This window comes from Dunckerocampus dactyliophorus, chromosome 17 (genome assembly GCF_027744805.1).
Source record: "Dunckerocampus dactyliophorus isolate RoL2022-P2 chromosome 17, RoL_Ddac_1.1, whole genome shotgun sequence".
Classification (NCBI taxonomy): Eukaryota; Metazoa; Chordata; class Actinopteri; order Syngnathiformes; family Syngnathidae; genus Dunckerocampus; species Dunckerocampus dactyliophorus.
In genome coordinates, this window is record NC_072835.1 from 22,686,929 (window position 1) to 22,703,938 (window position 17,010).

The window sequence follows — 17,010 nt, forward strand, 5'->3', positions numbered from 1 at the left end:
CTGTCTCTCTGGCTTCCTGGTTCTGACTCACCTTCCTGTTATGCCAAAGAAGGTCTTATTCCCAATGGCTTCTGTTCAACCATGGAGTCAAAGAATAGAAAATAGGATGTCATGTATAACAGTTTTTGCTTTTTTTTTTACCCTGTGATGTCGTTGTCGATGACCATCTTCTGCAGCCCGGTGGAGATGCTACAGCTCGCCTCGGCGGGGGGCGAGCCCCCCGGCTGCGACGATTGCCCTGACATCACCTGGACGCCAGCGGGGTTGGTCAGTGCCGCAGTCACCTCTCGCAGAATCCTTGGCAGAGGTCCCAGCTTTGAGGTGGCACTCTTAAAGCAGAAAGTATCATTCATGGTTTCATCTCTTGTGTTCACTCGCATGTCACTGAATTATTATGAAGTCAAGATGGCAACCCCCGCTTTGAATGATTCCTGAATTATTGAAGGACAAGGTTTCAGACAGATGGAACACTTTATCGAATGATTACCAGTTTCCCATCTGCTAGCAGGGCAAATGCTAAAAAATCCATTATTGTGCTTTCCTCAGACTCCACACTGTTCACCCATTGCGTGCTGTTTATGTAATGCAATCATAAATTATTGATTGCATCACGATAAACATCCAAATGTATTCCTAGCACGATGCAAGCATCCAACTCACTGACAAGCACAGTATATTATCTACTAATATCTCAGTAGCTCACATATGTAGCTTTTTTCCCAAATATAGAACTGTGCCACATGATACCTAAATACTGACATATGTTACATAATATAGTACATAACCTGGCTGCATTCATTACCTGCTCCATTTGGGACACCACCTCCGAGAGGAGGGAGTGCAGGGTGGACAGTTCCCGGCCCAGATCGATGTAGCCCTCAAAGCCTGCCGTGTTGGAGATGGTCTCCGGGTTTGAGATCTCCAGCAGGAAGCGTTGCATGTTGGTCCACTCATGCTCCAGGAACTGGTTCATGAAGGACATATACTCTTCCTTGTTCCCAAACCTGGGGGTCGAGCAACAGGTATTAGGGCACACAGCGTTGGCATTATGCAGGTTTTTAAAACTCGGCTTGTGTGATTCAAACACTCACTTGGTGAAGTTGGCCAGGTTTTGCGTGACCTTGGCGATGAGCGTCAGTGTCCGTGCTGTGCGGTCGTCAGGGTACTCCTGCATCAGGTTGAAGAGCGAGGGCGACATGATGGCTGGACACAGGAAGCGCAGGAAGAGGGAGGCGCTGATCAAGCGCTCACTGATGTCCGGTCGACCCCGGTTGCCGCATTCCTGCCGCCACGACGCAAACACCTCTTTCAGCTCTCGAGGGAAAACGCTGGGTGGAAACCAAAAGACAGGACCAAAAATCAGTTTAGGTTGCAAAGATGGGAAATCTGGATGTCGGAACCTTTTAACTCACCAGTAGGAGTTGATGATTTTGCAGAAGGCCAACTCGCAGCACATCTTCAGGTTGCTCTGGTGCTCCGCAAGGTCTCCTGAGGAACATTTGGAAGGGTCCACCTCGCAATTTTCATCTGACTCGTACAGAGCCTTGATGAACTCACCTAAAAAAAGAACACACACACAAGAGCAATTGAGGAATAAGTAAAGTTGTTGCACGGAATAATCGTGCAACCAGTGCAACCTACCGAAGATACCAGGAAAACATTTGTTACATTTTAGTGTGTGATGTCTTAAGAGGAACTTTTGCCGGTCATTTCCGTGTGCAGCAAAGGTTGGACAAGCACTATTCGTAGCTCTCTTTTTAAACTGGCATTAGGGCTTATACAAAAGGAGCCATGTCTGTGTCTAAAGATCTGTGGACACCATGGCAGTGATGTTATTCTCCTTATTTCAAGACAATCAAGACATAGGATGGTCCTTCCTGCTTCAGCTGAGAGACATAGTCTCTCCAACGTGTCACTATCCACCTCCCCAGGGATGTGTACGGGGGGCATCCTAACCACATGCTCAAGCCACCTCATCTGGCTCCTCTCACTACCGAGGAGCAGCGGCTCAACTCAGTTTCTTCCGGATGACAGTGCTTCTACCCTATCTCTAAGGGAAACCCCAGCCACCCAACGGAGGTAACTCATTTCGGCCACTTGTACTCGCGATCTTGTCCTTTCAGTCCCGACCCAAATCTTGTACCATCTAAATGACATGGAAGTAGAAAGGCACTGAACAGAGAAGATCCACAACAAAATAAACAAAAACTATTTTAACACTGCTTTGATCCAGAGCAACATCTTAGAATATTAGCAGGTCAGGAACACATGGATGGCTAACGGCTTTAACCAAAAATCACTGAAACAAGGACAACGCTGTGCAATGTTGTCTGTGATCGCAAGGGGAACTGCCTGGTTGTTTTCCTTGTCTTTAATGCAGAACCAGAAGCTTCAAACTTTCAAAGATTTCAATAGTTTTTAGCCAGATGTCAAAACTGCACCAGAGCAGTGATGCATAATTTACGAGCCTCTGATACTCTTGCCCCATTCATTCCCGTTGAGATGCGTTTTAAACAAACGGGCTTTCGCTGCAGAGAAAGGCAGCTTGGGATAAACATGCATGAGGATTAATGTAAGCATTCTTTTGGAATGCCAGAAAGGGTTAAATGAAGCTGTCGCCGTGTACCTTTCTGAAGACCACTTGTTCAGACAGTCAGCTAGAGGTACATTGTCGCAAAGACAAGAATTGAAGCACATAAAGAGCGATGAGCGCCAACAGTGTCCAAACAAGTGGGACATGGAACACCGGTGGGAAGACTTGTTTACACTGTTGCTTGCTAATTGTTTATGCATACACAAGAGGGCACCCTCCTGAATGTATTTGCTCTCACACAAGCTCTGTTGTTTTCTGCTTGCCTCTCCAGATCCACTCACACTCACCGAGAGCATCTTGCAGGTACTTCTGTCCCACAAGCTTAAGGTATTCCTCGATGGCCTTTGTGGCTAACGTGTTCTCCCTAAAGATCAGATGCTCATTCTCCCCGCAGCGGTCCACTTCCGACATCATCAGGTCCGTGAGGAAGTCCTTCACAAACACAAACACGCACATGGTCAGTTGAAGGACAGTCATAATGTAGAAAGAATTGAGATGGTGACGACATGCTCTTAAAAGTCCTTCCTTTAGAGTTTCTGTAAAGGTCAAAGACAATTAGTCTTCAATGAACCTATCATACTTGTTAGCGTCATTAAGTCGTTTTCAAAGCTTCCAAAACCCACAGTTGTGACCTGATTGCAAACCACTGGACCACTGCACACCCAGCATTTCAAAAGGTTGTATTTTGGGGGTACTCTAAAGGCAGCGTCTAGTCCCCCGGTATCTCATTAAACCCGGCGAGGCAGCACAGCAGCAAGGGAACAGAGGTTGAAGTGACAGACGCGAGAAAGACAGTAGGAGGAGACCGAGTGGTGGTTCTTTAAAAATGAAAAGTGGGAGGAGGCGGAATACGAAAAGCGTCAGAGGCTCTCAGGCGGCACCCGAGCCTGCTAAGGAGCTCATCAAACATACACCTCGGGGGGGCTAATCATCCGCTGAGGTGCAGGCGAGGAGGCCTTTTACTTTATTCATCTGCATGGAAACTTCCACCATCTACTGCTTTTACCGATGGCCAAGAGTATGAATGAATCTTTAGCTGTTAACCAACCGTAGGCAGTGCTGATGATGCCGTTTGGCCTCAAGTCTCCTCTAAATATCTCATCATTTGACCATTTGAGGTCTGGGGCTTTTTTTTAATGTCACCTAATTATGATCTTCCACACAACCTCTGACTGTTTTGTGTTATTTCTATGGCTTGGCAGTTTGCGAGGCGTAACCAGGCAGAGTACTAGCGAGAACACTCGAGATGAAGAGAGACAAAATAATAACACATTTATTTATGTTGGTAGCCATACAAATAGGTGCTGGATTTACTGCTCAAAAACAGCGTACTGTCAAGTAAAGCCAGCTGCATAGCCACCTCCAACCATGCTAATGTTACAACTGGATGCTCTGGACTCGTGTGTGTCATCTGTTAAAGCTTAGCAGTGTTAGCGAGGAACTCTTTCATTACCAAAACAAAACTCACCAAGCATCTATCAATTTCAGATTCACCGTCTTAGATTTATTTTACATTGTGACTGATTGAAGCAAAAAGATGCAATTCCAGGTGGCCGTTCCAAAAAGGGCGACATCTTAACTTCTCATGACCCCTTCCACTTTCAGCTTAGAAGCGTCCTTATACTATCCCCACCTCCCTCGGGTCATGGAAAGGGAGGTCTTTCATATCTGTATTTGGCCTGGGACACCATGGTAACGCAGCCTGTCCTAGCTCCATCGATGCTTTTCCGCTCCGCCTATTATACTTAAATTAGCGGGATAGGCTACAGACTTAACCCAGCCCCCTACCCCTGAGCAGTACACAAAATGGATCAGGACAACAGCAAACAGGGTTGCCTTGGTGGAGGTTTGAGGATGACTATTTGGACTGGATGCCGACAGGCTTTGTAGTTATGGACTAACCAGTGTTACATAAGACTATTTCTCTCAGTGAGCAACATTAAAAAGAAAACTGTGCAGCCTCCTTTTCACTTTTATCGTCTATCCATTTGTCCACTCCCTCCTCCCTGTGCTTCGCCGCTAATAAGAAGAAGTGGAACGCGCTTTGTATCGCTGCCACATCTCATCAGCCATCAAGCATGTCTCAAAAACATCGCCAGAGACTGAGGGTGGTATAGAGACATGGCTGATCAGTTCTAATGAATAGCGGGGAGTGAACTGAAAGCTGAACGAGACGATGAGGAAGAAGCCGTAAAAAAGCTACACAGGGCTGCTTTACAAGAAAATAATCACCACTTGTCACCGTGCCTGTTGGTGTGGCGCTTACAGCTCAATCCAGCATCATAGTTGGTGTAGAAAACAAAAAATGGCTGCCACTGACGGGACACGCCAATGCACTAAGACAGGATCCTTGTCGAAGTGACGAGAGCTGCGGAATCTGGGAGGGGAAAACGCTGACAGAAATAACTCTGTTGACGCTTTCAACCTGCACAGATTTCGTCTCTGTGGCGACATGAAGCACATAAATAGGAGCCATGCAACACCTTAAAAGGAGAACACTGTGGCAGGAAACATACAAGAGGAAAAAATGACAGTTTTCTAAAATCAGCACAGCAGAAACAAGCATACCAAGTAGAACCATCCCCTAGTGATTGATTACAATTCCCTTCCCAGTGGTGAGTGATCATCAGTGGGATTAGCGATTATTACAAAGTCGCAACTACAACCAAGACTTCCAGCTGATGAACCAAGAACCCTTCGACTTTAGGACTAATCAGTTACAGTACAAAATTAGATTCCGGTTCACAACAGGATCACGAAAACTCTGCTTGACACACCTTTACTCACTGAGGCATGGGAGCTGATACTGACTACAGGATGTTTGACCCCAAGCTACCTTCAGAGATTTGTACGTTACCATCCTACCAAATTCTTCAGGTTCTCACTTTTCTATACCACCATTGGACTTTGACCAATCGCGCACTTGTTGGGAGCCGCCGCGGAGGATTCGGACCGCGTCCAAATCCAATATGGACGACAGTAATTCCCGCTGTTAGAGACAGTTATTGAGTACTGTCTGTCTGGGTCAACTAAAGCTACAGTGTGTTTATAAAAGGCCAGAGGAGATGTTCGTGTGTCACAGCATATTAAGCCTGCACGGTCACCAACATGTGGACCAAACCAGGAAGTAGACAAAAGGCCGCTGGCCAATCTGAACACTCTCCTCAGCCAATGGACTATTCCACAATACGAGAAGCTATGACCATGTATGACAGGTAATTGGGGATGTAGGTCATTAACAGTTTCTTAAATGCTTGACTAAAAATGTCAGCAGATACACCTTTTTGTCCATGTTGAGATCTCAGAGACACACAAATACTATGGACTATAAATGTAACTCGCATTCACAGTTCCCAAGAAGCGAATTATAAAGATGCAGCGTGGCACACATCTGCACATCAGTGCAGCGTTAACAATGGCGTCTCTCTTGAGATCTTCGGCCCTCAGGATGCTATGAGGCTTTCAGGAGAGACAACAGGAAGTAGAGAGCATGGCAACAATTCAAACTACGACACACGTGGCTGCTGCTGCTGCTGCTGGACAACACATCCTTCATTTGACAGGAGAGTTGCATGGATTACAGGGCTGGAGGATGGAGTGGGGGGATAAATAACCAAAGGGAGGAAAACAATAACATCTAGCTTAACAGGCTTTTCTCTGCTCAAGGAGCTGCTCGACTCCTTAATATCACTCCACAACGAGGGTGTGACCACATCCTGCCTACAGGCGGCCTGGAGATTTAGATCAGCACCAACTTGTGAAGCTTCATAGATTCACACATACTGCATGTGCTGGAACTTTGTTATTGGATAACAACATAAGTTCCTTGACAGAGGTTACACACTACTGCACTGTATTTAGCCCGTTACAGGATCAGGGAAAACTTGTTAGGCTGGCATTGAATGGTGTGTTATGAGCATTACTTCAAGGTCAAAAAGTCCTGATAAGCAAACTCTAAATGCCCCACACTCCCGACTGTGCTGCCCACAATTATCCCACCGCTGGGACAGGCCAGGGAAAAGAAAGTGCTCCGCACGGAAGGAGGGAATTAATGGAAAGTAATTAAGGATGCAAGCGTCTCTCCGGGGGAGCTGCTGAGCTCTTCTCCGCCATCAATCAGCAGCCATCGCTTCTACCGAGACGTACGGGCCCGGATACACATCGCTTTTTCAAAGCGCTAATCATTCATCACACCGCTGAGCCATGATGAAGTCAAAGTAAAGTTTTCAAAGCTGCTCCGGTGAGCCACTCCAGTCGAGAAACAAAAAAAAAAAGACGACGGATGAAACAACGAAAGACGAAGACGATGATGCTGCATCAAGTAAAAGTTGACACCGGTTATTTTGGTCTTGAAACAACAAGAACAAGATGACACCTTAATTTCCTGTTCTGCTTTGCTGATGCTTATTTAAGTCGGAAGGGTGTGGTCATTCTGCAGATGATTGCAACCCAAACTTCAGGGCTTCTGAGCAAAATGGATCCACTCAGCGAATTGCCGCCATGGGAGTCGTTGGCTGTGGTACAGTTCAGGTTAATTAAACAACGACAATGACTGCAGTGCACAGTACCTGTACTGTCCCATTCCATTCATTCCAATAGACGGTCTCTAACTGCACCCTACACAGGTTTACCAAAGCGTACTAGCACCCCATTGACGGGATACTGAACAGCTGGACGATCCAGATATTTTGGGGCCCTTCACAAGGAAAATGTAACATACTGTGGACCGTGCCAGCAACGGACCTGAACATGCCACTAAGTTGGACTTACAGTATTTCGCCACCATCTGGTTGCCTCTGGCATCGGTATGCCGCCTGTCACGTCAGGGGATACATGTACAGGATTAGCCTGAGCTAAAAATGTAATACAGGCTGGTGCGAGTGAGGAGGAAATTACCTGCCTGTCTGGTGTCTGTCTGCCTGCACTATTACAGCTGTAGGGGTCAAAAGTTCTCTCAAAGAGCAGACGGTGCGGGAATATTTAACCTTTGCGTCGCAAAGGCTCTCGACCGGGCCCGGCGGTAACAACCACTCAGATGTGCTTGTTTGCTAAACATGGTGTTTGTCCACAGAGAGTACATGCAGGGGCAAAATAATAGCTGAATCATCTGAGTCTGCTCTTTGAGGAATATAATAGAATTTGCTTTGTTTTTTGTACCTCAGCCAAGCGCGAATCACGCAAGGCAAGGTTATGCTCCGACTACGATTACTTAGTTTGCTTATTAGTTAGCATGAGGATGTAAAAAGCACGCCTATTTCCATGAAACTTTGTAGAAGCAGTCACTAAATTTGGTGCATGCAATTTGGTGTAAAAGTTTTATTTTTGTTTTCATGACTTCAGTAGTTATATGCTCCTTGTTGGCTTGATACATCCATCCACCCGTCTTCTTCCGCTCATCTGAAGTCGAGTCGTGGGGGCAACAGTCTAAGTAGGGAACCCCAGACTTCCCTCTCCCCGGCTACTTTGTCCAGCTTTTCCCAGTGGATCCAGAAGCATTCCCAGGCCAGTTGAGAGAGATAGTCTCTCCAATGTGTCCCAAGTCTTCCCTGAGGCCTCCTACTGGGCGGACGTGCCCTGAACACCCAAGGAGGCGTCCGGGAGGCATCCTGACCAGATGCCTGAGCCACCTCATCTGGCTCCTCTCAATGAGAAGGAGCAGTGGTTCTACTCTGAGTTTCTCCTGGATGACAGTGCTTCTCACTTTATCTCTAAAGGAGAGCCCAGACACCCTACGCAGAAAACTCATTTCGGCTGCTTGTACCTGCTTGTTCTTTTGGACACGGCCCAAAGCTCATGACCAAAGGTGAGGGTAGGAACGTACATCGACCGGTGAATTGGGAGCTTTGCCTTTTGGCTCAGCTACCTCTTCACCACAACAGACCGATGCAGAATCTGCATCCCTGCAGACGCTGCACCAATCCGCCTGGCATCCTTCCAATCCTTCCCTCACTCGTGAACAAGACCCCAAGGTACTTAAACTCCTCAGGGTCTCATCATCCCCAACCCAGCGATGGCACTCTACCCTTTTCCAGACGAGAACAATGGACTCAGACTTGGAGGTGCTGATTCTCATTCCAGTCGCTTCACACTCAGCTGCGAACCGATCCATTGAGAGTTGAAGATCACAGCCTGATGAAGCCAGCAAGACCACATCATCTGCAAAAAGCAGGGACCCAATCCTGTAGCCACTAAACCGGATCCCATCAATGCCCTGGCTCTGCCTAGAATGTCTGTCCATAAAAGTAATGAACAGAATCGGTGACAAAGGGCAGCCCAGGCTGATCCAAACCCTCACTGGAAACGAGTCAGACACGGTCATGGCTTGTTGCAGTCCCCTTGCATTGTGGCAGCAACCCACCAGATCCTATCAATGGCGTTGTGGTTTGCAATCCACATTGCCAGTGTCAGAAGAAGACAGAAAGAAAGGGGAGGAACAGTGTAGCTTGGTGTGGCAGAATTTGTCAGTCAAACAAGCGAGAGATGTTTGGGGTTGCCAGAGGTCTGCGCTCTACAGAGTACATTTCTGTATTACAGTTTGCCTTTACAGTCTGCTTATATTGTGGCCAAGTGACCCATTCAATCCTAGATGGAACTGTAGTGAAATAAGCATCAAGTTTGTAATCCACATTACCGCCTCCTGCAGGACTGAAGTGGCTAAATGAGTGACAAAAATTTTGGAGTATTCCGCCTTGACTGTACTCATTGTGTAGCACACAGCCACACTAGCAGGCAATCATTACATATGCATGCGACTTACTTTGGCTTTGCCGGTGCTCTGTAGAATGTGCACCAGCGCGCACGCCATCTCCTCTTTGTTCTTGACGCTAATCCCAGGCTCAAGCACGGAGCACAGGAGCATGTAGTTGTTGGTGGTGTACTCTGCAAACTCCTTGTACATCTCCATGGGCAGGATGCTCATGCTCTGATAGCGGGCCTTGATCCGGATCATAGGTCCTGACGTCTTGCCCTTGGGGGGATTGGGCATGCTCACCTGGTACCACTTCTCCACAAACTGCCGGCCGGTGACCGCCGCCACTGGGATGTTGACGAGTCCAATGTAATTGTTCTTGTCCTTCTTCTTCTTCTTGTCAGTGTCCTTGTAGAGGTGGGCCGTGATGCTGCGCACTGCCGGCAGGTTGTTGAAGTCAAAGTGCTCCCCCCAGAAGACATTGTCTGCCTTGAGCTTGCAGGTGGTACGGGCGTACAGCGAGTCATCCAGGCACAGCTCGCAAAAGTATTTCTTCTTGGCTGGGAGGTCCTTTGCCTCGATGATCCACAGCCGCAGCATGTTCTCCACTCGCCGGCTGTTGTCCTGCAGACGAGACAAGGACAGGAAGGGCTTGAGAAAATCTAGCTAGATGTACCTCTTTTGGAGCTAGCAGACGTTGACTGAGCAACAGTATCACCTAGTAGGGTTCCACGATAAAACCACAGATACTTTTGGCAAGCAAGGCAGCAAAGACAGACCTGACAACTGATGAGCCATTACCCCGGAGAACGACTCGTCATTTGTTTACGGGAAGAAAATGCTAAGATACGAATTAAATTGGTACTAATACCATTCACTGTAAATCATAGTTATATAGACAGTAGTTGCAATAAATTATTGCAACAAAAAGAGCCAAATGTGTCGACTGTGTTGTCATGTCGGAAGTATCTGAGGAACACATCTGCCAATCATTGGTTTTATCCACTCCTATTTATGACGTCACTGCAGTCAAACTTCGGCTTTTGTATGCCCCAGTTTTTGTATGATTAGTTTTTTGTCTAAAAATGTCACCAAAATTTTGCCCCGGTTTTGTACGCTGTCTCGATTTTTGTACAATACTGCTAGTCCATTTGCCCCGTACTGTACACAAAATCGAGTGCCCGTCATTTCTAATTATTTTGCATTGTTTTCTGCATGGAAAACTATCATTATTCTCCATGCGTTTCTTTTTTGTTGGACCGTTTGGAACGAATTAATAACGAAAACCGAGGTACCACTGATGTGGTATTAATAAAAAGTCCAAGCTGACAAATAGACTTCTATGGAAGTAGAAGTAATAAGCACCTCATTTTGTTAACACAAGGCAAATATTTTGAAGTATGCTTGTATTTCATTTATGTCTGCTTATTTAAGTAAACTGTATGCATTCACTAAGATATCTCATACAGTACATGCCACAAAACAAATATCATTTCACTGCATTTAAATTAAGATTAAAACACAAAAGCCGGCACAGAGAAGTCAAAGAAATGATGCAACTAAGCTAAATAATAAGCAAAAATGCCGTGTGATTCCGCCTGACACATCTGTGAGACTACAGATGGTATTGACACACACAGAGACTTCCTGGTAACCCTTGGAGCTGTAGCTCGATCACAACATAATAACAGAATTTGGGATGTGCATCATCTCCCCTCGGCCCGCTGTACAGCAGACTTCCATCCTTACCTTGTTTGGCTGGACCGCCCTCCTGAGGTTCTCCATCCATTTGTCTCTCTCGGCCGATGAGCGGCAGGAAAAGCACTTGCTTCCCGAGGAGGTAGTCACCTGCCGAGTAGGAAAGATGAGCGCTTTAATGCAACCGCACTTTTCCAATTTGTGTTGCGTTAGGTTCACAATTTATTGGTTTGAAATGTTTTGTCATACTGTGGTTAACTTATTTTTGCACTTAAAACATTGCCTCTGCAGTTCATGCAGGTTTTGTGATAGTGACAGTTTTAGACACGGGAACCGATCAATTCACTTTACTGTGGGGAAAACTACATTACAGTGCAGAATGGCTGACAAAAGGCTAGCATTAAACTCTCTTTGGAGCAAAACTAGATGTTCTAAGCCAGAAGAAGTCGTTATTACTGGATGTTGTTGAAGTGCACAGTGATCTGGCGAAGGCGTAACAAAGGAATGATGTAACGAGGCGGATGACAAAGATTAGAGGAGATTTCAGGCCTGTACAAAAGATGATGAGAATGTGAAGTATTACGTCTCCCCGTGATGCTCCATACACACACACACACACACACACCCACACACACACACTGTAGCATCACATGCGTGTGACTGGCAATAATCAGAGGCAGTGCCTTTCAGAGCGCGTTTCAAATTACCTCAGGTTATCGTAAGGTTAAATCCCACAGCCAGAGACACAACAGATTACCCGCCGCGCTTGCATTTATTTCCCCCAGCCATGTCCAATGACGAGAAGGTCAGTTTGAGTTTGGCAGTGAAAAAAAAGCTCTAAAAGACGGTGACACTGAATATTTCCGATTGCTTTGGCATCTACACTCATTACGTCACCGTACCTTTAATCCAAAATCCAAATAAAAAGTGATTTAAGGTGCTTAGTGTGTTCTCAGGGCCCCCCTGCGTATTATAATCTTTATATAATCTTTAGCCTCAGTTGGTCCAGCTTAGAGCTGGGGGGATTCCTCCTTTAAAGCCTAGGTCACAAACAGATGTACCATTTTTTGGCCTTGCAATTTATGGCGTTCCTCAAATCGCTGCTTTTTTAAAAAATTCATGTAGAATGTAGTTGTGGTGACCATGAAGGAGTAAGATCTCAATACGCATGGAGGACGTACACATATCTGAACATAGGTTGGCCACAGCAATTACGGATGTAGGGTGCACAGGAGTCCGCCATTTTCCCAAACCTGACACCAACAAAACGTACGAACGTTGGCTGTATGGACGACACACAAAGATGTACGCAGTGCGTAAGTTTGTCTTGCAACCTGAAAAAACGTAAGCGCCTGTAGAGTTTGTTTCACATCATCAGCCCTTTGTGCCTTTCTTGCCGTAGGAGCCCGTACTGCCGATTGTGACCTAGGCTTTAGCTCGGTCTGCATGTATGTTAGCTTTCTGATAGGAAGCATGCATTGTTTTAACTTTACTTCCTGTTTTTATCCCAGCTTTATACGTTACGTCGAGGGATATGTAACTTTGAGGTGGAGATTGTGTGTTGCTATCAAAGTATTTTTATTGATGGAGCAAAACGGTAGCACTAAGTAGGCAACACTTAAGTGACTAAATTGATGTTTCATATAATAAATGAACAATCCAATGTTCCATATGACTCGTTGGATGCACATTACTACAGGTGGGTGGCAGTGCAAGTGGACTAACGGCTAAAGGTGGAAATAAATTACTTGAGCCGCACCAAAAAAATGAGTGTCTTCATCTCTGGGCCATCTGCCACCCCTCTACAAAGTTTAGTGGGAATCATTTTTGTGTCATAATTAGAGTCAGTGGTTTCCACCTTGACCCTAGCCTTGCCGCTCTACAAATGTTTGTACAAATGGATCAAATAGTTTTGAACTATGCGTATGTGTACATAAAAAAACAAACATAATCTCCACTATTGGCAGAGGCAATAAATATATACAATCATAGGAATGCATCCGGGGTAATAATGAATGTTTCTTGCAAATATTTAATTTTTACTGATGACAGCAGCAGTTTTCATCAGCCACATGCTGGTCGGCTCCCTCAGCAGAACTCAATGAAGTCTTCAGTCAGTCAGCGCTAGCTCGCTGTTTTCTCACCTCAAAGCAGTAGTCCTGCCCAAGGATGCTGCTGTGAACGGGCTTGATGATGACCTCGTCCTCCATGCTTAAGTCCAGGGCTTCCACAGCGCTGCTGGGACTGAGCAGTGACTCATGGGAGCGAGACTCCTTCAGCCTTGGCATCAGATGAGATCTAAGAGTGGGAGAAGAGGAAGGGGAGTGAGTCACCCCAAGGAAACACATGAAGAAGAAGAAGAGTCGACAAGAGGGCGAGCATATGCGCCACGCGCGTTAGCCAGTGTGTCACGGCGAGTGCGAGGGAGGAAAGTGTGAGGAGAGGGAGGGAGGGAGAGAGAGAGAGAAAGAGGACGCTCGACTTTGCCTGGAGCGAGTCCTCGCTGCGACGACATCAGCACATGTTGGCACGAGAGCTGAGCACGCCGGCTAATGGATGCTTCCCATCTCATGAGCATTGGATGAGGGAGCTGGAAGTTGCTTTTGCATCAATGGAAGCAATCATTGATTGTCAATAATGGTTAGGTTGAGACAAGGGAGACAAATTGAATACTTGCTAGCTACAGGATTTGTCCTATGGGTAGTGGTGAAAATGCTTTAGGTGACATGCTGGTGTGGCTAAGCGGACCGTACTGGTCCTTTTACAGGGCAAAAGTCCACCCTGATTCTTTTATTCTAATAACTGTGAAATGAGTCAAGGCGTCTCAAGGGCAGTTTCCGATTTAATTCAAACAGGAGTAGATACAAACCAGCGCTGGAGAGAGCTACTAGCAGCCAACGAAGGTTTGGCAAAGTCCAATCAACCTCAGTTCCGATTTCTTGTACGAATTTTGTCAGAGAGGTGCAATGGGTGTAAACTTCACTTTTTTTAGTTGTTGGGATGTTAGGCTGGGCAGCTGATCGCTCCTCAGAAAGAGATTAAAAAGCAGGCATATTTAGAAACTGTGTGTGTGAGTGCGCGCGGATGAAATCAATAGGGTGCCTATTGTTCAAAGTGAAAGGTCTTGTGAATGTATTATATCTCTGTGTTAGATTGGCACAAACATGTTGCTCTACTCATTCAAAACAGAGTGGAAAATATTCCATTCCTAACACTCCTGGATGACTCGTTGACAGCTTGGGTTTTTAGCTCATTGGCTTGCACTCCTCAGCTTTCATTTAGCGAGGATCGGTGGACCAGGGTTCAACCCCCGGCGGGTGCAGGGTGAGATTACATTAGCATACATGTAATACAGATATCCTCAAAATGTGATCATCATTACACAAATGCTCAACAACTTATGGACAATTAGTTTGCCCGTATCCCTGGAAAGATCTCATGATGGCAGCCATGAGCCATCTTGCTCATATTTGACGTGAGTGAGTGTCGGTCCCCTACAGGTGTGTATCAAATTTGGTGGTCATTCGGCCAAACACACAGAAGTACAATGGGGGAGAAATTTCAAGTCATTTCGACTTATGTGGGGTCAAACTTTGGGGTTTAATAACAGCATGACCGTGTGGTGTATTTGCCACAACAATTTACAGCACGGGCAACACAGTAGGGGGTGCATGTTTTGACGAATGTCGCCCTTTTGTGTGCAGCAGTTCAGGATTAGTAGAGTGAGCTAGCAGACGCTCATCTTGTTGGGAAAGTGGGCCACTGGTAAATGTGTGGTGCTGTGTAAAAGTCTTAGAAATACGTTTCATCAATGCTAGCATGACCATGTGTAACTAGAATGTCACTCAGTCAAGCGGATCTCCGCCAAGGCTAGACTATGGGAGGAAAAGAATGCATGGCCTTTCATATTTGTGTTTGTTTATTCGTTAGCGGACTACCTACCGGTTCATGCTGTTATGATTCTGCACATCCCTTCCATTGATGCGATGATGGTCACTAAAGATGCACCTTTATTCCCTTTTTTGCAAAGCCAATGATGGACTAAGACTTTTGCACACTCCTTTAATATAGCTTTTGAACGGGCCCATCGTCCATTCCCGTGAGAGCACTCTGATAAGCCCCCTCCCCTCGTGGCACTAGTGGCCACAAAGGCGTCAATTCTTCCACATCAGTCCATGTACAGTATGTTTGTGTGTGGGTGCCTGAGACAGTCCACGTCTTCTATGAGGACTAAGAGATCCCAGGAGGAAGCATAGCCCCCGCCATGAAAGACTGGCTGGATCACAAGCTCAGAGGTTTCTATGACCTCCATTATTCATATCATCCTACATCCAGACTTCAGTATTTTACAATTTACAAGGTAGCATTAGGCAGTTTCCTGTCTGTCTGAAAGTGGGGCACACTTTCCCCTTCTGCTGTTCGATAGAAACCCAGTTAGGGTGGACGTCAAGCAGAGTAATGGATTCTGAGTGTGTCTGGACAACAACCTGCGCACTTTACTTATGCATCCTGGAAAGAAAAAGACTTCATGTGATTGTCAGGCTCTGATAGAGTCTGCAAGCATCCGGGCGTCTGAGCACTCAGACCTGCAACGAAGTGAACCTCAAGGGAATATATATATATATATATATATATATTTTTTTTTTTCGAGAGCTGAACTAATGCACCGCACATCCCAATAACAAAGCTTTGAACCTGCTGCGCCGCTACTACAACATGGCTGCATTGTTTCAGCACAATGGCATGCCGCAACACGGCACGTTACAACCCATGTGAAGCTAATCTTCACTGTGCTGCTAATGCCCCCTTTGTGTGTCGGCCATATTACCGACATGCAAAACAATCACAACAATAAGCACTTTACTCAGGAGAGACTTCCAGCAGTTCTCGTTTACCCTCTCAACGCAAACGTCACCGAGGCAAGAAACAGCCGATGTGCTGGCCGTGTATGACAGCACCATTGTTACCGTATGTCATAGGGAGATCTTGCACGATTAAAACGGGACAAGATTTCTTGTTCAGAAAAAAACTCCCGTAGGTGTCTCGTAGACTTGATAATTTTGCCAGTCTCCATGCCATGTGCATGCACATCTGTTTTCCTCGTCTCCCGCTTTAGGGCAGGCAGGAAGAGGACTCACTCTGTGCATTGGTTTCAGCACCTTGGTGCGTTTGTTACATAGAACAACGGCATGAACGGAGTGAGCCCTTTTACAGTCTCTTTGTGTCAGTGGGTGGAGACGGGGCAACTAGCATACACACAGAGTGCAGAAATTATATTAGTGGATTGCAATATATTGTCTGATGTTTTTTTATATTTTTTGCATTGTACTTTTCTGAAAAGTAAAGGTAACCTCTTGTGTCATTCTCTTGGACCCAATCTCGAGTACTGAGTATGTCAGTTGAGAATGTTTTGTACAGTTAATTCTCTCTAGCCAACCTGCATCAACACACCTGTGCTCACCCCATCCCTCCTCCCCGACGCCAATACATGCTAGCACACATGCAACCTCGTCACGAGTTTCATTGCAAAAGATGTGCACCGCGGGGACAGACAAAAAAAATGCCATTATTCACCTATCCTGCAATGAAAGTGTCCATTATTTCCACCGCTCTGATGCTGACTCAACAGCAAAGGCCGGAGGCTGTAATGAAGCGACCAAGTGTCCATCAGGCCGCAGTGTTCTGCCTCACGGGTTTGATGGCTCATTGGATACCAGCACATGTGGTGTCCATCGACACCGAACAAGCATGTGGACAATATTTGAGATGAGGGTGAACATTGTCAGTCGCTGCTGGTGCAGAAGACTGGACGTCTGACATGTCGCTACAAGCCTAACAATCTCATCTGTCGGGTTGGACAAGACAGCGGAAGACAAAAGTCCAAAATCTTCTGAGAAGAGGCTCCAAATAGTGCCTCTGGACTATGAATAGTGGTCCACCACAATGTAACCCTTTTAGACATGTGGATTAACATTGGCGCATTATAGTTAAATCAACATGCAGGGGCAAAATAAGAGCTGAAATAATCTTG

At 46.1% G+C, this 17,010-nt stretch overlaps 1 protein-coding gene across 15 annotated transcripts in view; it reads right to left on the reverse strand.

Moving 5' to 3' along the window:
* dab2ipb (DAB2 interacting protein b) overlaps positions 1-17,010 on the reverse strand; it is a 104,088-nt gene that overhangs the window by 8,723 nt on the left and 78,355 nt on the right. For all 15 annotated transcript variants that reach the window (XM_054757968.1, XM_054757967.1, XM_054757969.1 and 12 more), the window contains 8 exons: positions 13,124-13,277; positions 11,031-11,129; positions 9,351-9,905; positions 2,881-3,025; positions 1,413-1,557; positions 1,092-1,328; positions 803-1,004; positions 142-329 (listed from right to left, as the gene is read on the reverse strand). In XM_054757968.1, coding sequence (XP_054613943.1) covers positions 142-329; positions 803-1,004; positions 1,092-1,328; positions 1,413-1,557; positions 2,881-3,025; positions 9,351-9,905; positions 11,031-11,129; positions 13,124-13,277 — 1,725 coding nt within the window. The remainder of the gene's footprint in view (positions 1-141; positions 330-802; positions 1,005-1,091; positions 1,329-1,412; positions 1,558-2,880; positions 3,026-9,350; positions 9,906-11,030; positions 11,130-13,123; positions 13,278-17,010) is intronic.